Below are 20,475 nucleotides of genomic sequence, written 5' to 3'. Positions count from 1 at the left end.
ACCGCAGGAATGAGGAAGTGTGTGTCACAACCACACGGAAACGTCTTCTCTGCCCGCCAACGCAATTATAGTGCATCTTACAGGAAAGGGATCAGTGCAGTCATGTTGCATTCGCACAAGAAGGAAACACAAGAATGGATGTTTAGACATTTCATTTTATTTTAGTTTCAAGTAACACGGGAGTAAATCACCAGTGAACATGTGACAAAACATAAAAAACAGCAAAAATGTGAAATCGCTTCAGTGAAGAAGAAGCTCATTCTGTGTCACTCTTCTTAAGGCATCATCTAAAGTAACTTTCATATTCCCTTTGGACAGTTTATTTTCACAGACCTGGCCCTTTGTCCAACCTTAATACAAGACTGCACAATGAACAACACAAGGCATTCATCACAGCAGGTTTATGCAGTTGTCAGGCATGAGGAAGAAAGGGATTCTTGTGACCTTTCCCTTGCCTTCCAGCTTTCTGTTTGTAGTGCACATGCAGGCGTGTGCGAAGAGAGGAGACAGGACGTGAACTGGTGTCCGTGCCAGTTGGTCTTTTCGAGGACCTGCTTCACACTTGGCACGTTTCCCCACACACCTGGCTCAGGCCTGTACCTGACCCACTGCTGCTCTCTCCAGGCGGCCTTTGTGCATCGCTGCTTATATCAACACATTACATTCTTTGGTAAACCGGGGCTTCATGGTGCCCTAAAGTGAATGTAATCATTCTTAATAAATACATTAAACCTCAATCCCGCAGAGAACCATGCGTGACAGGGTGAAGATATGTTTTTAGCACTCAAAGAATAAAAAGGCAGAAGTTTGTTCTTCAACACCTCATTCACACAAAGACACAAACTCATTCTGGTTTTTGTGTGAAACTACTTGAGGTCTTGTTCAGGAATGCACCTCGCAGCGCTCCCATCATGCCTTGCTATTCCCAGGATGCATTTCTACATTAGAGAGGTCGAGTTCTGCTCTTCAGCAGAAATCCCCTCTCAGGCTGCTTCCATCGTGTCTTCAACAATAGCAGTCTCCCGCTCGCCTAGCTCAGGGGGGTGAGAGTTTTGGGAGTCCAGCAGCTCCAGCGGCTCCTCTGGTACCAGCACCATGGTGGCAGCGGTGGAGTACGAGGGCGGCAGCGTCTCCGTCTCCCTGCCGCTCCCTGTACGGCAGCAGACGCAGTGCAGGCAGTCGTGGATGTTGTACTTGAAGAGGCGTCTGCATGGGTGGCAGAACTGATAGAAGAGCAGCATGAAGAGCACGGCCAGGCTGTAGCAGATCAGCAGCTGGACGCACAGCAGGGGGGCGCACACGTACTCGAAGAAATCTGACTTGAAGAAGTACCAGAGCGTGATGAGGAGGAAGTTCTCTACAAAGCGTCCGGAGTAGTACATGGCCAGCCAGTCCCAGCGCTGCTTCCTGTCGATGAGCTCTCGATGGGAGAGGTCGAGCTGCACCGCCGACCAGCAGAAGATGTTGATGCAGGCGTAGAGCAGCGTGAACATGCACAGCACCACGGTGGTGCCCAGCTTAGAGAAGTTCTTCTCCACGTTCTCAGTCAGCGAGCCCTTCTTGGCCCAGAACTCACCCCAGGGCAGGAAGAAGAAAAACAGCAGGTTGGCCATGACGACGAGGACCACCCAGTGGGTGAGTGCCGAGCTGAAGAGAACCAAAACGGTGACCCGGGTGGCGATCTCCAAACCTCTCCACACGATCATGCACAGGTAGGCCAAGGGACGCAGCCGCACCTTGTAGTCGTCGTACCTGATCTGGATGGCCAGGACGCTGCAGACGAGGGCCCCGTACGTGATGGAGATGAGGGTGATGATCATCAGAGCCACTGTGAACAGAGACGGACATCAGCTGTTAGCCTCCAAAAACAATAACAGAAGGACAACACTGCACATTCAAAATGTCTATGTATGAAACGTCTGCTGCAGAGTGAATGCAGGTGACCCAAAAACAGTCAGGTTGCTCAGGATGTTCTCAAGGATTCTAAAGGTAGAATACTCCTCATGATTTAAAAAATAAACTGCTCACATTTAAATTCAAGACAATCAAATGTCAAACCTCCAAAGAGAAAAGTCACTATGGAAAATCCAGGAGATCAGAAACGTCCACTTTCATCCATTTTGAGAGTGGCTCGCAAAAGCTGTGGCTCAGGAGGTAAAGGGAGTCGTCCACTCTGAAGAAGGTCGGTGGTTAAATGCTGAAGAGTCCTTGGACAAGATACTGAACGCTAAATTGCCCCTGACCAGTGTATAAAAAGAGTGCAGCGTATAGTACCACTGTGTGAAGGGGTGATTACACTGCAAAGTGCTTTTGAGTAGTAATAAAAGGGAAAGTGCTGTTTAAATAGAGACCATTTACCATTTCAAAATACTTCCAGACTATTTTACACTGAACACTATAGTGTCTGAGTTTACTATGATGCAGCTCTCAACTTTTTGATCTGATAACAAAAACAACTTCAGACCCTGGAGCTGTGGATGGAGATCCATAACAGAATTACAGGTAACTATATATTGAGGTGATATGAGGTTTCACCTTAACTGCATCACAAACACTGTAAAACTGGCAGTGACTCATTCAAAGGTGCTGATTCACCCGAGCTCTCAACCTCACAGAAGATTTAATCAGTTTAAGAGGCACTTCCAACATAATATTGCAACAGTAGCATGGACTTCAGCCCCTCGGTCGTCCTTACATCTCGTGGGGAGGATGTATTTCTCCTGGATGGTGGCGTACAGCTGGAGCGTCAGCTGAGGCGTGGAGCCCAGGAAGGCCTGGATGACGGCGGTGCGTTTGAAGGCGTTCCTGTGAGTGGCCAGGTTGCGCTCCGACTGGCCAATCTCCCACTCCATGGGCATCCCCTGGCCCTTCTTCAGACTGATCTTCCTGGAGATGGTGACGTAGGGCTCCTCCCTCTTACCCGCCTTGAAGTAGACCAGCAGGGCCTCGAAACACCTGAGGGCGAGAGAGAGGAGTAACATCATGGAGAGAATCCAGCTTGTTTTCAGTCTAAAAACTTAAAATTTATAAATAAGTTAACTTATCATGAACACAATGTTGAGCTTAGAAAAGAGGAAATCCATCTCACACACACACACACACACACACACACACACACACACACACACACACACACACACACACACACACACACACACACACACACACACACACACACACACACACACACACACACACACACACACACACACACACACACACACACACAGTTCTATGTGAATCTCAGAAAAGCAAACACAAGCAGAGAAATGAGGCTCCAGTAGAGGGCAGTGTGAAGAAAGAAAACATTGTTGCCTCAGGCCTGCAGAGTGCATGAGGTGAAAATCACTGGGTGTGGCTCTCCTAAGGTAAATGAGGTGAACGCTCGCTGTGCTCGCTCAGACAAAGTTTATATCGGTTCCAGTCACAAGAAGGGGAAACAGGGTTTTCCCCCACAGCTGAGTTTTTCTAATTTCAGAACCACATTTCCAAGGTGCAACAAGGAAACTACCTACACTGGAAGAGCAAGTGTAACAGAGTTTATTTGGTGTTATTCCACCTGCTCTCTCCATATGTATATGTACCTCGGAGTGCCTCCACTGGGTGGCGCTGTAGTGATGTTAGGGGTGTTGTTTTGTACATCTGTGGTTTTGTGTGAGAGAGACTTCTGGTTTTGGAAGAGGTGTGAGGTGTGGTTCCAGTCAGGTAACCAGGCTGGCTCCGAACACAAAAGAGAAGAATAAAATTCCTTGGAACTGAGAATGTGTTTCACTCATCATTTTACAAAGAAATTACACAACGCAGAGCGAACGCTAGACCAGTCTATCCTGAGTGTCACCGATCAATGGTAGCTTTGCACCTGCCAACAACACGACAGCATCCTAATCCCTGAGTAATACTTTTAAAAACAAAGCTAAACTCTAAAGTGCTGCACATCTGCATTCAACACACAGACTCCCAGTCCTCTGAGGCTTCCCACTGCTGCACAACATCTCACATCACCGTGCTGGAATGTTTTTCCTTTTTCTCCACCATCTCCAACTTTGGACGCGAAATCCCACATTAATCTTCTTCTCCGCGAGCTGTCCTGACCCTGTGGAGCCAGCGCTCTGACATTTACCCACAATGCTGCTTCAGCTGCTACTCACTGCTCTTTTGACTCACAGCGCACAAACACAGCACGGTGCCAAGCTCCCTCACCAGGAGAGACTGCAAATCTCATTGTTTTGAAAGCAGGCTCTTATCGCTAGACAAACCTATCCTCACTCCCAGGCTGATATCAGACGGATGAGAGCAGTTTCAGTGTGCAAGGTTTATAAAACCCTGATATTCTAACGTCTTTCCCTGGATATGTGGCTGCATAACAAGCTGAGGTTGAAATACGAGTGTAAAGGCCTCAAGCATTTCTGAGAGGCAGACTGAATTTCACATAGGGGTAAAAAAGAATCGCATGACTGATGAATGCATTGGCTCAACAGAATCAATAAGCTCGCTTCCAAGGCAGCACCCTATGGATTTATAAAAAGGAAACACGTCGGCTGCTGCTCTGCATTCGCCGACTAAACATGTAGCCTGTTCCTTGGGTGTGTGGCTGTTGCAGCACGGTGTCACAGACATGTGGACAAAGAGGAACTGTGACAGAAATACTGAGATTCTCTGAGTTGAGAGCAGCATTCAGGAAATACTTTCAACAGCTCTTCTGCAAGATCATCCTGTTTCGGTCATTTGGAACTAAACCTCATTAGACTACTCACTGACACGGCCTCGATAGACTGTGGAGACACAGAGACACAAAACAAGATGCTCCGCATGTCGAGACTGGTCCGAGCTGAGCAGAGTAATTATGTAGTTTCTGTTCCTGCTCGAGGAAACATGATCTTATACAGTACTTGAGTCTATCAAGTCAAGACAAGGTCCACCCTGTGACACACCCCCTCCACACACACCTTTGAGTTTTCGCGCTGTCTGCAAGTCACATTATTACTTTTTAAAATTTAGAACTGATTTTAAGATCTTATAGCTGACTGTTGTTCCTTTACCTGAGGTTTTGTATTTCTGCTCTAATGTGTGATCCTCAATTTGCTTTTATAGTTTCCCATTGTTTGCCTTCTATTTTTTTAACTTGTAAAGCACCTTGTAACTGTGCTATATAAATAAAGTTAGTTACTTTTATTACTGCTGTCTCCACTCCAAAGCTCTGAGCATATTCAAATATGTTTACGTGCAGTTATCTCCAGAAAATGGCAGATGTGGTTAGACTGGCTGTGAAATCACAAGATTAGGGATTACACCATCACTCAGTCACACAGGAAAAGTTCCAACGGAGCCATAGGTGACTTGTTCACAGCAGAGCAGCAGAAAAATAAGAAGGAAAGAGAAATAAACAGAACAGAGCAGAATGAACTGTAATGAAAACACAGTCTGGGCAGCGTGGAGTCTCCTCTTTGAGTTTAAATGTAAGTCCAGAGTGACATTGAACCTCTTTCTGCAGTTCTTGTTCCTCAACTCGGACTTGAACAGAGCTGAGGAGACAACACACTCGACAAAAGGCCTCGAGCTTGAACATGTCAAATTAAGGAGGACTGTCCTTTCAGATCTGGCTGACCTATAAACATTCATACCAATATGCTGGTGTTTTTTAGTCTTTTATAATTAACCAATTATTTATTCATATTTCCTCTCTTTCTTTGTCGTCTTTGTCTCTTATTTTTTCTCTTTCTGTCATGTTGTGTGTTTTCTTGTATTGTTGCTCTTAGTGTATTATTCTGCTGTACATCTGTTCAATCATTTACAAGCGCCATTATTTTGCTAATGTCAGTTGTACTGCAAGTTTAATCCAAAAAAAAATCTTCCTGCCTCAGAGAAGTTACTAACACATGATAACATATCATTGTCATGGCTGATTTAAGCTCCTGGCACAAGCAAACGTTCTTGAAGTGGAAGGAGACGTGTGCAGAATCAAACACCAGCGTTAACGTCTGACACACGCAGCTGCTTCTGGTTTTAGACCCTCACATTTCTCAGCTGGACCTGAATCCTTGATATTTTAGTTTCTTCAGGCTCCTTCAGCAAACTAGACTCAAATATGTGGTTGAAATCTTTAAAGCAAACTTGTTGGCTGATATTTAGTCTTGTTGGGTTGAGTTTCAGTTTCCTACTTGTTTGACAAACACTTTTTGAACAGGTTTTACCTATTTTCCACTGGAGGCAGCTGTTCACAAGTTTTCAGCTACATCCTCAGTTACACACACAGTGCAGACACGTACTCAGTTCTGAACTTGTCACTCTTAATTTTCTTTTTTTCATCTTTAGTTTAATAAAAACTGGATGTATATCTCTGAATCATTGATCTTAATGATCTAGGAGTGTGTGCAACTCAAAATTGGGATCTATGAGGAACTGTTTGGCGGGTGTCTGCCCTCTACTGAGTTTCTAATGTGTTAATTTCTAATGTTCCAGGGCTCAACCTGTTATACTATGACCTTGGTCCAGATATAGCAGGAACTGTAGATGTATAGAGCATCTGGAAGGAGAGTAAATACTCTGAATGTGTTGATAAAGCAGGAACTGTGCGCGCGCACACACGTTTCACACGTTTTGATACGTTACACGACAACAAACTCAGATCAAAACTGCAGCTCAGCACTGAGGAGAGGTAACTTCCTGCCCTTTGAGAGTAATCACAAAGAGCTTCTTAGCTCTCAGGGACTTTTATCTGCATCTCCATTTCTATGGCTGATAGCAGCTGTTAACTTGTTTCAACTGGTATATTTTAAGATGCACTGACAATGTTTATTCATGTTTCTTTTAGCAACTTTGTCCTGCACAGCATTCTTCATAAAGAAACTAAACTGCAACTGAAAACAAGGTTGAATTTTTTTGTTGGCCCTATAAAAGAACACACCCTTCAGTTGGCTCTGTTATTGGCTCTGTGAAGTCATAGCAGCACCTCAGGGCGTAATGTTGACAAATCGAAGTTCAGAGAGAAGGCATCAGGTGTAGATTTGAATTTCAGAGGTCCTTGTCAATGTTGTCCTGCATGAGTCATGGTTCGCCAAACAGGTCTCTCAGCCGAGATCACGTAAGATGCAAGCAGGCAGTATTCAAACAAACCTTGTTTCCTGAGAAACAATGCAAACAACAAGCGTTTTTTTTTTCTTCATTCCCTACACATTTGCCGATAACATCACATTTGCGTTTCCACAGTGTGGCAGTATTATTTCTGAAGGCCTTTCCGACAACATCAACAACCTCTTTTTGACCCCACTCCCCCGATCCAGTCCGGTCTGACTGGCCTGCAGCAGCCAAGGCCTTCGGGTGCCATTATCCCAGATGAGGTCATACAACTGAGTGGTGCACAAGCCATAAATGTGAAGGATGTGTTACTAGGACGGACGCCAGTTCTGCAGTGTCATTTGACGTACTGATTATGAGTCTAGAGTGCGAGAGGCTCAGCTGTGATCCAGAGGACGTGACCACATCATCGAGGAAACTTCAAATTAAAAGAAGAATATTACAGAGAAGGCTGCCTGCTCTGAAGTCGATCCACATTTCGACGCTTGTGATGTGTGGGAGGTTGTGACGTTCAGTGATCAACACAGTCGACAAGACTTCCATCTGGAGTGTGATTCAGTTCATCTGCAGTGTTCATTCAGAGCAAGAACATTCGTTCGACCAAAGAGGAGGTGAAGAATTACAAAGCCACTCACAGCTTTAAGGAGCCAAAGAGATGAGATTAGATGAGATACGATCTAATCAGCAATAAATCAGTAAACATATCTTATGAAAAAAATTCTCCAAATCCAAAGATATTTATCAGTTTAGTTTGCTGCCAAAGCGAAACCTGGAGCAGCGTCAGACACGGACATTTGAGAGGAGGACGTTAGATATTTTTGTCTGACAGATGACGACACTTCAAAATAGTTGCTTGCTCATTGATTAATCATCTAATTGTTGCAGCTCTACTATAAACACATGGTGATGAAATGCTGCAGTATCATAATCACGATTCAGAGCTCACTGTGGAGCATTAATCAACTCCTGCGCTGTGAATGGAAAGTGGAAAGTGCAGGTCCGGTAAGTGGGATGGATAGATAGATAGATAGATAGATAGATAGATTACTTTATTCATCCCCGAAGGGAAATTAAGAGCACCAATGCATCAGTGAGATACAGTGAAGGAGTAATAAATATTTATGGGGAAAATTCAAGTCAGTCAGGACTATACCTAAGCAAATTTGGAGATACTTGGACTGAATGTTTTTTTAAATATCTTTACAGCTAATCTACTACAATTCAGAAGTAGATGTTTATTTCTCAACATCTTTAATAACTGAAGTCACTTTGCAGATTCATATTATTAAATATTATCAAAAAAAATCCTAATGTATTGATATAGGCTGAGATGAGACTTAACTGAGCGATGAAAATCAAACCCGCTTCACCACATTAATGTGACGGAAACATTAACAGGAATGTTCAACCTGATTTAAATTTATTTTAGGAAGCATCCTCCGAGAAGTAAATGTGAAATACTGTACGTTATTTTGCATAATGAGTGCTTGTGTTGTTGGTGTTCTAAGTACATGTTGAAGCGAACACTTGCAATTGTGCGTGCATGTGTATTTTCACTGCAGTAAAACTGGGAATGAAGGACTTGTAGCAGAGTATTTCTACACTACTGGTATTTCTTAAGTAAACTTTTCTCTCACTGGTTCAAATCAAATGTAAAAACTGCTGTGTGAAATATAAACACATTGAGGTGGATCGTAACAATCTGGGGAAATGACCAGCAGAGACACAGAGGGACTGTCTCTGGTGGTAAATGATCATTTAAAGGTTCAGTGTGTAGAATTTATTCAAAGCTAGTGGTAACTAACCCTGTGGTAGACTCACAGAGGTAGACTTCAGTTAAAGGTGTTTCAAAAGGTGTTTAGTTTGTCCAGTGTGGGCTACTGTACAACACATGGCCTCCATAGAGAGGACCCACTCTGATGTAAACATGTATGTAAATACAAAGATCCCTTTCACCTACATCTTACACACTGGATCTTTAACATGCAAAACACGAGCGTGTCTTTGTGTCGCAACAACCCGGCCCCCACCCACCTGATGACCGGGCCGAGCAGCAGCAGGTGCAGGAAGAGGACCAGGGGCCGGTCCCGACCCAGGTCCCGGTGGATGAAGGTGAGGGTGAGCTGGATGAGCACGGCGGGCAGCAGCATGAAGGCGATGGTGAAGCTCATCCAGATCACGTCGTGGGTCTTGCGGTACATGCTGCACAGCACGGCGGCCGTGATGAACTCGGCGCAGTAGAGGAGGGTGGCCAGCACCACGCTGAACGGAGGCCGGACCCGGCTCTGGTTGACCACCAGTATCACCCCGTTCCTCGCCACCGAGGAGCCATCCTGCGGCTCCAAGGCCGAGATCTCCCGCTCCTCCTCCTGCTGCTCCATGGACACTTCGCACATGATGCTATGATTTGTTAGTCAGATTTCTGCAAGGAGAGAAAGTTTAGACCTCGACTTAAACGTGTCCCACTCCAAGAAAAATCACTTTTAGCGTTAGTTCGCTTCACTGCGCCGTTTTTCCAACAACTTTCCACCGAGTTGATCACGGCTGGTTTCTCGATCAACTCATCTCCACCGTTCGGCTGTGTCACTGCTCATCTGCGGGCTCTCCCTCTTACTCCCCACGGTCACTTGTTGTCTGATGTTCCGTGGTCTAGTGTTCGGCGAAACCGGCCGCTGTGGCCCCGGTTAAATCCGGGGGGAATCCACCGCACCGCCGCACCGAGGGAGCAGGATCGGGGAAGTTCAGCCTCGTTCACGGAGTCAAGTCAGGACGAAAAGAAATCTTCATCCTGACCGTCGTCGATCGGGCTGAACTGGAGTGAAACACACCGAGGCTTCCTCCGGCCGTAGCGGCTGGTGGGTGGTGGCTGTGCGGGGTTAGGGTGTCTCCGTGTCGGCACCGTGCGGCCGCAACCTGCGCGTCTCGCTTCCACCAAACCGCTGTCAACGTCAAAAAGCTGCGTCAAGTCAAACACTGATACGCAGCGGTACCGGAAATGATGAGCGGCTGTTGCAAAAGTAAAAGAGAGCAGAGCTAAAAAAAAAAAAAAAAAGGGGGTTTATTCATCCTGAGAGAATCTAAAGTGATAAATGACAAACAAACAAACACCAGTTTATTTTGTGATTTTTAACATATTTATAAATCCCCAAAATCCACTTCATTTAAACTTTGATGAAAAATAAAATAATCCTTTATTAGTCCCACTGTTGTGAATTTGACCATGTTACAGCTGTAAAGGTGAATAGTGAGCTAAACACTCGAGAAAAAATACAATATAAATACAAGGAACTGTTTAAGATAATACGTACAGTGTGTGAGATTTAACTAGTCTGGACACAGAGGTTTTATCAAACTCTGACTGATATCCAACCCCCCCTTCCTGCAAATCAGCTATGTATTACAGTATGTATTATTGAAATTGTGCAGATTGTACAGATTGCACAGTTAAATGCGTTAAATCCTGAGTGAGTTATTCACAAAAAGCATTATGCTGACTGGGAGCAGCAGGAAGGAAGGAATGACCTCAGTGTCCTCAGCAGATGCAGTGTACATTCTTGTAGAGTGCAGTGACATCATCATCCAACAGGAGCTTTTTTCAAGATAAACAGCTGATCTCAGACTTAAAAAGAAGGGATAGCAAAATAGTTCTGGCCCAGATTTGACCCACATCCAGCCCCCATCCCATATAAGGAAACTTGGGTGGTCCACCAGATCTGGGCCACAAGTAAGCTGGAGCAACACAGCATATCAACCAAAGGTGCCAATGGTAGCCTGAATTTGTTTTTATCATTATTATTAGTATTATTATATATTCACAATTTACCACATGTGCCCCTTTAGGTTCACATCCAGATTAGACTTTGTCCCGAACTAATTTTTGCCAAAAAGGCCAACGTTTGTTTGGGCTACATTTGTTATTTTACAAGTTTAAACTCACATTCATTTTGTTCATGTCCCAAAAAGGCCAGAGGTGCTGCATCATTGCCTGAAGTGCTCCACATCCGTATGTTGTTTCGGGTGTGTCTCATTAACCTGGTGCACGCAACACTACAGACTCATCGTAAGTGTACACTCACAATACTAAATCATGACAAACACCTTTGACTAGTTTGTCTCCAGTGATGTTTGTTTTCTAATACCTTTCAGCTCTCAAACAGTTTCCAGGTTGTGACTTCAACTGTTGTAAACATCACAAGTAAACAGAAAACGCCTCAATAAATATTTGGTGGAACCACCCTTCGCCTTAAAGCAGCACCGCTCCTTGGTACAGTTTTTAAAGGTTTCTTTGCAGGTGGTTTGTTCCATGTGTTGGGTAACTCACTGTCCCTTCATGTGATCACAGGCTGACTCCATGAGGCCGAACCATCTGTAGGGCTCCTTGTTCTCTGTTAGTCCTGCTGCATCTCACACTTCCAGATTCTGAAAAAGCTTTCATCCAAGTGCCATGAGATAACTTAATCAAGAGCAATAATATCCTCACTGTGCAATATTATCATGTGTTATATGGCTGAGTATATATTTATACTCATCTGCTTTAATACCCAATACTATTTATTATTTGTTTTATATGTATTTATTAGACTTTAATGTGTCTGTATGTTACAATTTGTACCATTGGGACATAACAACCATCTGAAGTGTCTAAAACTTTGGCAAAGTAATTTGAAGTGAGATGACATATGCACATGAAAATAAAGTAGTATATATATTGGACAATGAAAATGATATAAACAACCTTCCAAAGTATAACCTAGTACATTTACTCAAGTACTAAACTTAGTTACAAAAGTACTGAACAAGCTTTTTCCATGTTATGTTATTTCATGCTTCTATAACAGTAGATATTAGCAGGAGATATTGTGCCTCACAATCTACATTTATGAGTAGTTTTTAGTACATACTGAAAGCAGGATTTTCATTTGTATTTATGAACCTGTAGGCTACAATATAACACATAAATTGTACTGAGAGGAGAATATGGGTTATAGTGTTGTAAATATTCCAAATTACAGGCATAGTATTGGACATACCACAGAAGTAGGAATAGAAACAGTATATTAGGAAGGTGTAGGCCGTGTTATTTTCAGCAGTTCAACATGTGATAGCTTGTACACACCACTGAAGCTTTGAGGTACTACTACTACTATAACTACTGCTACTTTTAGAGAAAGAGGTCAGAGTTTTAAAATCTCAGATGATCCTGAGTCTAACTAAAATTAACAACAAGAGACAAGATAAGAAAAGTATAAAATAATGATTGATTTCTTTTTCTTTGGAAACTATGTTTTCTCAAAGCATATTCTCAGATTTCTCACCATCAGTAGTTCAGTGTAGTTTTATCACATACAGTATTCGTCCTGTCCAAATGGAAACACTGTAGTGGGGCAGTGTAAAGATATCAGTTTCTCTGCACGTCCATTTTTAGTTTCCAGCAGCAGAGTGGACTTGGCCTTGTTATAGTGACCTGCAGGCCTGTGAAAGGAGCAGCTACACAAACAGGTGCAGGCTACACACGCACACACACACACACACACACACACACACACACAGCCATTAAAACATCACTTAATCATCCCATTCACTTTCTTTATGACACTGTCACTTTCCCATTAAATTATTTGTCAGGGCGACACGATCCAGGAGAACACAGAGCGACTTATGCAAACACAGATGATCTGTTTGTAAGGTGCATGAGAAGGACACAGTTGTGGCTTACGAAACATTTAAATTTCAAAAACACTGTGTTGCTTGGATCAATGTCAACAGGAACCTTTGCCATCAACAAGTGCCTTTGCTTTTTTTAATAGAGAAGAAAAATACATTTTGAAAGAGCTCACCATGTGATAACAAAACTGCAAAATATTGTTTTCCTTTTTATTTCACTGTGAATGGTTGTGTAGCGTCAACACAGCTCACCACAAACATCCTGACCCCTCCTGTCTAATCACATCTTATCTGAGTCAGACACACGAGCTAGACCTTGTGAAGGGGTCGACGTATCCTACGAAGGCTTGTCATTACTAATGCATGGGCCGCTGAATTCACTCTGCAGAGGCTGAATGCTCTGAGGAGATGGAGATACCGGAGGAAATGGAAGACGGAAACCTCATTACAGAGCACCAGACACGTCCTGTACACTGTGTTAAAGAGCCAGTGAAGTACTGGATGTCAACAAGGCTGAAAAAAAACAATTTTTCCTTGATTTGTTTTAAACTATCTTTGAAGGAGTACTTCAAGATTTTGGGGAGTATGTTTTTTTTTCCATCTGTGCCAAGAATTAGATAAGATGCCACACTCAGGTCTGCAGGAGAGATCTGAGAGATCTATGGACTGTAATAGCAATAGCTTCCCAAAAGTGAAGCCAAAGTGTTTAAATCACCACCTAGTGGTCGGCTGCAGTATAGGTCGTAAATCCTGCCATCTCCATGTTAGTGGTTGGGGCATGCACCAAACTAAAAGGTTAAAGTACACCTCTCAAAGATGATTTCTGTCAGCGTATACTGAATTGAGCGTGGTATTAATCCTCTCATGTAGAGACCTGCAACTGCTCATTATCCATATCCATCTGATTATGGTGAAAATATACATATAGATATACAAATCTTCATATCTAAGAGGGTGTAAAATAGCTGGTAAGAGTTTTTCTGTTTATCAACGCTTTTATCTAATCATGTATTTTATGGCAAAAGAGTGAACAAGCCTATTGCTAATTATATTCTTGCAGATTCAGCAGTCGGGGGTCTCTGAAACATATTTGTAATGTGGATAACAGGAGCAGATGGAGGTGTGGTCCTCAGCTGCTGCTGTTTTTGTAGTGTGTGTGTGTGTGTGTGTGTGTGTGTGTGTGTGTGTGTGTGTCTGTGTGTCTGTGTGTGTGTGTGTCAGCTGACTCAGGGCTGTGGTCAGAGTCTGGGATGAGTCTACTCAGCAGAGAAGGGCCGAGCCTGATTGGACATTGGTTTAATGACATAACAAGATAACGTCTGCTTACAAACCACTGCTCCTGCTCTCTGAACACTGTCACAAATCAGGTTTTATCTGAAGTATGAGTTCCTTACAGCTGCAGACACTTTCCTCCTCAGTGAACCGTCTCTTTTATCCAGATTTTCCAACATAAACACAAGATAAGAAACTATAAGTCATGTGGACTGGTTAGAGGCATGTATATCTTTAAAAATCATATGTGTGTGTGTGTGTGTGTGTGTGTGTGTGTTTGTAATAATATGTAATATGTAAAAGTATAATGTGCAATAAGCTGAAATATATCTGCATGGGGATTCATATAAGCTTGTCTAGTCACAGCCATTATGTAGTACACAGAGACCATATGATGCACCCTGAAAATAAATCCAGTGACTGCAGAGCCATCTAGTGGCTAATTCGGTGTGTCAATGTGTGTTGAAATGAATTAATTACATAATACATACAGCATATTGATCCTTTGTAAGATCCTTACCCTGCAGCTCCGTGAACTCTCTAGAACTTTGTTTCTTCTGTTTTCCATCTCATCACTTGATGTAGATTTTCATGAAGGTATTGATCCCTTGTTCCACATATCAGGTTTCTGTTTTTGGTTTGTCTTCTCTCTATTGAGTGTGTTTTTAAGTGGCGGCAGTCAGGTAATTACTATTGAGCAAAGTTTTCATATGAGTCATCTTTTACGGAGAGCACCCTGATATGTATTTGTGTATCAGGAGTCCAAATACGGAAATACGCCAGTCTGAACCAGAAGCTTCCTTTAGATCAAAGCTATAAAACTTACTTGTATCCCACTGTATTCCATGATTTTACATAAATCTAGTTTTTACTATTGTATTGTTTGTTCATGCTTACATTTCTGTCATATGTTTAGTATTTTTATTATTTAATTAATGTTAATTCATTAATTATTTAATTAAGTTCTTATGTTATTTTCTATTTATTCACTTGAGTGTTTTATAATTTGTGAAGCATTTTACAACTTTGCTTTGATCGCTTCATTGCTATATAATAAATACATTATTATCATTATTATAAATGTACTATTTAAGCATGGCTGGTCAAAACTGACCTTTTCTTATCCATATCATCATCCATATAAATAATATGGAAATTCACGTACATTGTTTTGTGACTGCACCTCGCCATCACCATGGTTATGATGTCACTATCTCCCTGGGTGACTAATATTGTGCAGCCCAACTGAACTGCCCCCACTGTCAGCCCTTGGCGTGGAAACGGAGATCCCCTCACGCCACACATCACACCACAAGACACATTTAGTTCTCCTGCTGTCTGGATAAATGTGCACAGTTATTTGGACTATTTAAAGAAGAACCAAGTCATCCAATGGGATCAATGAGTGGCTCAGAGGCTTCAGGTATTGGCTGAAACACCAATACAACGTTTCCCAGGTTGGGCCTCCCACATGGGGTGACTAAAGGCTTAGTGTGAGCCTGATTATTTCTGTAGCTGCTCGGTACAATATGTTGTTAGAGTGGAGCATCCAAACAAGTGCATGGATATAGACTTACTTCTGTGAGTATACCTTCATTTTCTTCTGGCTTTTCAAATTTTGCACATTTCGCACAACAGTTTTCAATCAGTTTTATCATCAACAAGCCATTTAGTGCTCAAAGAATTTAAAATGCTTAGTTTTAATTGACTGATTCACTACATTTTACTACTCGTTTGTGAATATATATGACCGCACACTTGTACATAGTATTATTTTGTTATTAGAGAAATATAAATAAAATAATCATAATCATAGTTTATATAAATAATGAACACAACGTTTGTACATTTTGTAAATTAACTGTTTAAATTAATATGGTCGTTATTATCGCTTTTTGAATTTTCCAACCCAGTTTCTTTTTTATTTATTCTATTAATTTATTTTCTTTCTGAGATCTAACATTCATATGTTTTTTCTAATTTATATTTACTAACTATGAACCAAAACTACAAAAATGATTTAAAGCTGTTGTTCATTTATTTCATATAACAAACAACATTTATTATTAAATTCTCCTTAACTGAGCAAACACTTAAAATTCAGACTTTCTCAGCAGACACAACTTATACATTAAGTCTTACTCTGAAAGTCCAAATGCTGCAATTTCAGGTGTCTGTGCAAATACTCTGAAACTATGCTGCTTACACTGTAATGGAAAAGGTGGTGACCTCATCTACAGCTTGAACTAATGTGGGTCGGCTTGTTAACAACACTTTAACAAGCGGTCACTCTGAACTGGCTTTAGCAGATTACTGAGCCTAAACAGATGCACAAAGGACCGAAAGATCTGCAGGGTTTTTTTAGAGCATGACGACAGACACCTGCTGCGTGTGTGTTACAGGACATGAGAGACAGATTCATGGTTACCTTGACATGGAGGAAAGCTCACACACAATCAGACTGTACAAGATGATGATGTCCTGATCTGATTCTTTTCAGTACTTTTAAAGTTCTGATTATCTTTGATATAAGAAACTGTAGAAAAAAAGCTTTAATTTACAGAGAGCTGAAGAAAGCCGGAGCTATTTTTAGACCTTGCAGAGGTAGAGAGAGACATTTGGGAGTCAGAGCCCATGTGTCCAACCATCTGTAACAGTCTCCAAAGCTTGCAGGAAACAGACACAAAGCACCTTTGTGTTGGACCTGGTCCCGGCCCCTGGTGACTCATGCGGGCTGGCCCTGTCTGTGTGAGTGTGTGAGTGTGTGCGTGCGTGCGTGCGTGTGTGTGTGTGTTTGTGCGTCTGTGAGTGAGTCATACTCACGATGATATCTGATTGCAGGTACCAGTTCCAGAGAAGATGGTGGCCTCTGTGCTCACCTTGCTCATCTCAAGTAAACATGTTCAACCTAATGAGCAACTGCTGCAACTGGGTGTCCAAAATACAGGAGCCAATCAGGTACAAAAGAAAAGAAAAGAAGAAGACTGAATGAATATAAAGACGAATGTGAAGTGACACAACTTCTGTCATATAAAACAAAAAAAATAAATAAAAGTGGTGTTAACAGCTACAATGAAACCTCCTGAAAACTTCCTCAATTTAAAAAAACAAACTCCGAAAGATAAGTGACTAAAATCGATAGTAGAGAATGATATTTGTCGTTTTTTGTAGATCATGTGCCGTTCATTGATGCCGTGATTACTGGGTTTTGCTTTATTTATATTTTTTATTTATATATAATTGATATTATATTTGTTATTATTATATATATTTATTACACCTCTACAGTATAATGTTTAGCATTTGTTGACTTTGCTAACTGTGTAAATTATGTTATGGTTTCAACTTTATGGCACTTTATATATATTTTACAGGTGTACCTAATGAAGTGGACACTGTGTATGAAACTATATGTTAACTCAAATTCTGTTCTCTGTATTTTTCTCTGTAGGAAAGTGACTATTCTCGTGGTTGGTCTTGACAAAGCAGGAAAAACCTCCTGCATCAGAGGGATGTTTAGAGGTAATTCAACACTTACTGATTCAGAGTACTGTGCAATGTAAAATATGACAAATATTCAACCTGTACAATATCATGTGTGTTCTTTAGTGAACCATGGCGTGGAAGCAGGACCCACCCATGGCTGCGTGAGAAATGAGCTGCGGGTGGAGAACTACATGGTCTCCCTGCTGGATGTGGGAGGTTCAGCGGAGTCGAGAGGAGGCTGGAGGGAGCTGTACGCCGAGGCCCACGGGATCATCTTCGTGGTGGACTCTGGTGACAAGCAGAGGATAAAGGAGGTCAAGGAGCTTCTGGCTGATCTGCTGAAACATCCACGAGTGGCAGGGAAACCGATATTAGTGTAAATATACTCAATTTACCTGAATTTCGAAGGTCCAGTGTGTAACATTTAGGTGAAATGGATCTGTTGGCAGAAATTGTAAAATAAATAATCCCAGTTACGTATTCACTAGTGTGTTTCACCTAAATTGCACGAATTGTTGTTTTTGTATATTTTTATATCTAAATACTTTATATTTGCACCAAGAGCAGATCCTCTCCATGGAGGCCGCCATGTTTTTTATAGTAGCCCCGGCTGAACAAACTAGACCTTTTGAGTTTTTTATGACAACTGATGGTGAGGTGAAGGATATTCAGCTGCAACATGCAACTTCACCACTAGAAGTCACTAAATCCTATACACTGAACCTTTAAATGTGATTTTAAAGATCATCACGTGCAGGTGCAAACAGCGCTCTCTGGAGGCTTAGGAGAAAAATACAGTGAAAACAAAGTCGCTCAGACCTGAGGAGAAACTTTTATGTTTCAGGTTGGCAAACAAACAGGACAAGATGAACGCTTTGCTGGGAAGTGAGCTAATCGAGATTCTGTCTCTTGAGAAGCTGGTGAACCAGAGCCGCTCTCTGTGCCATATTGTGAGTACTGCTCTAATATTCACCATTGCAGCCAGAGAATTGCAGAGATGCACGTAAACCTCAAGACAAACTGACCTTTCCCCTCGCCCCCCCTCAGGAGCCTTGTTCAGCCTTAATGGACCTGCGACGCTGGTCGGACAGAAAGACTCTGCGAGGCCTCCGCTGGCTGCTGCGCGCCGTTTGCATGGATTATCCTGAGCTGTGTTCCCGAGTAGCCAAGGACAGCAAGAGGCCTCTGGAGACAAAAGAGAGGGAGAAGAACGGGAAAACTGAGAAAGTTCGCAGGAAAAACAAAGGGGAACGGTGAGAAAAAGCTTTGTGTTCGGAGTGTTCATGGCACACACACTGCACAGGTCTCAAAGAAACATTACAGCTACATGCTGACCTTTTATATTCAATATCCCCCAGTATGCCATCCAGCAAGTCCGATCTTCATCAGGTTCATCGGCCCAAAGACAAGGAGAGGAAGAGCAACGGTGAAGGAAAACTGCAGCCCATTCGAAACATGCTGCAGAAGGTCAGAGGAACATCTTTTTCTCCACTGTTAACATGAGATGATGTCTGTCTCTGTGGTACGATCATTATTTCAATGTGATGATTTGTTGGTGAAGTTGTAGATATAAGTTGCCATCAGTAAATAAATACTGACTTAAAATTCGTGTGTCTTCCCAGGAGTCCACATTAAAAAAGACGCTGAAGACAAAGAAGAAGAAGACGGTTAAGGTTAAGAAAAGTGAAAAGGACCAAGAGGAGGCGAATGTAGCAGAGGTGGAGGAGGAGGAGGAAGAAGAGGAGGCTGATGGTAATGACGGAGAGCAAGAGAACTCCAGTCATAGAGAGAAAGCCAGCAGTGCCCTGATCCCGCCCAAAAAAGACAAGAAAATCAAACGCAAAACAAAAGTGAAGAAAGAAACTCTGGACCTGCAAGAATCTCTGGACAATGAGGAGAAGCCGCTGAAAGGTTGGAATGGCTTACTAATGGCCATTTTTTTCTTAATAAGCTGTTTAAGAATAGAAATCTAACGTTTCTTCTATCTTGTGCTTAGCTAAAGGGGAGAGGAGGAAGAAGAAGAAAGCTATGAAAGTGAAAAGAAAGAACAAGATCAACACAGAGGAGATGTCTGAAGCCTACTCTCAACCCGTGGACCTCTCTGCGACCTTTGGTGAGCCTCATTCACTTCTTCCTTCCACCAATCTCGCACCATTACACTTTGGACTCTAAAGTGATGAAATATGCTTGTCTCCTGATAGATCTGTACCGGAAAGCGATACTGGCTCTAAAGGAACGTCAGGGCCAGGGCCAGGGCCAGGGCCAGTGAGTCCTGGGTGTGTTGTTCCACCTGCAGGATGAGGATGTGGTCCAATGTGGCAGTTTCCAGTCACTTCACAGACTGTTACACCCTTCCCACCAGTGCAGAGACAGTCAGACCTGTTATTAGACCTGAGATTAACATTCATCCAGAGGGATCCCACCACCGACTCATCGAGGCCCCATTTCTGTTCTGATCGTGCAAACCACATTCTGAAGTGGCCTGGGACACGTGCAGCCACATTGTCTGAGTTGTGTGAGCTGAAATGCATTGTGGGCCACCTATCAGTGATCACAGCTGTCCTCTCACCCACCACAGTTTCATACTGAACCAAAAGTATTTTTACACTTCTTCATTGATCACATCTGACTGCCATGTCTTTACCGCTTCAGATCTGATCCCTGAAACTTTGAGAAACTTAAATTCCAGTGTGTTGTGAAGGGCGGGTCTGCATAAACATGTAATCATAGAAAAATAGCATTATTATAGAAAATATTTTAAGTTACCACTTTAAAAAATAAGCTTGAGTGCTTGGCCAAATTGTTAAATGAGATTTTGTTTGTATTATTCTATGTAGTTTTAGTTTTAAGGGAAACATTTTTCAACTGAATCCTTTTTTTTATGATGATTTGAACAATGATCCGTGCACTGAGCAAAGTGATGAGCACATCTCTGAAATTGTGTAATAAACATTTTGTCAGTACTTGTGCAGCGTATTT

General features: G+C 42.4%; 2 protein-coding genes across 2 annotated transcripts; one reads left to right on the top strand and one right to left on the bottom strand.

Annotated features, from left to right (window-relative positions):
• Positions 1-135: 135 nt before the first annotated feature.
• xkrx (XK related X-linked) lies at positions 136-14,723 on the bottom strand. Its single transcript, XM_020084291.2, has 6 exons — positions 14,531-14,723; positions 12,390-12,580; positions 11,396-11,502; positions 9,109-10,107; positions 2,696-2,955; positions 136-1,828 (listed from the first exon to the last, which is right to left on the bottom strand). The coding sequence occupies exons 4-6, from the start codon at positions 9,468-9,470 to the stop codon at positions 984-986; spliced, it is 1,467 nt and encodes a 488-aa protein (XP_019939850.2). The 5' UTR covers positions 9,471-10,107; positions 11,396-11,502; positions 12,390-12,580; positions 14,531-14,723; the 3' UTR covers positions 136-983.
• A 725-nt stretch (positions 14,724-15,448) lies between these two features.
• arl13a (ADP-ribosylation factor-like 13A) lies at positions 15,449-20,459 on the top strand. The gene is made up of 10 exons (XM_020079619.2): positions 15,449-15,591; positions 16,852-16,968; positions 17,462-17,532; positions 17,620-17,872; positions 18,341-18,446; positions 18,544-18,749; positions 18,855-18,963; positions 19,119-19,407; positions 19,493-19,609; positions 19,698-20,459. Exons 1-10 carry the CDS (start codon positions 15,572-15,574, stop codon positions 19,763-19,765), a joined length of 1,356 nt encoding a protein of 451 aa, XP_019935178.2. The 5' UTR covers positions 15,449-15,571; the 3' UTR covers positions 19,766-20,459.
• Positions 20,460-20,475: the final 16 nt, after the last annotated feature.

Source organism: Paralichthys olivaceus, chromosome 9, assembly GCF_024713975.1.
Source record: "Paralichthys olivaceus isolate ysfri-2021 chromosome 9, ASM2471397v2, whole genome shotgun sequence".
Classification (NCBI taxonomy): domain Eukaryota; kingdom Metazoa; phylum Chordata; class Actinopteri; order Pleuronectiformes; family Paralichthyidae; genus Paralichthys; species Paralichthys olivaceus.
The sequence above is the reverse complement of the archived record's forward strand: the minus strand, read 5'-3'. Positions and strand labels throughout refer to the sequence as shown.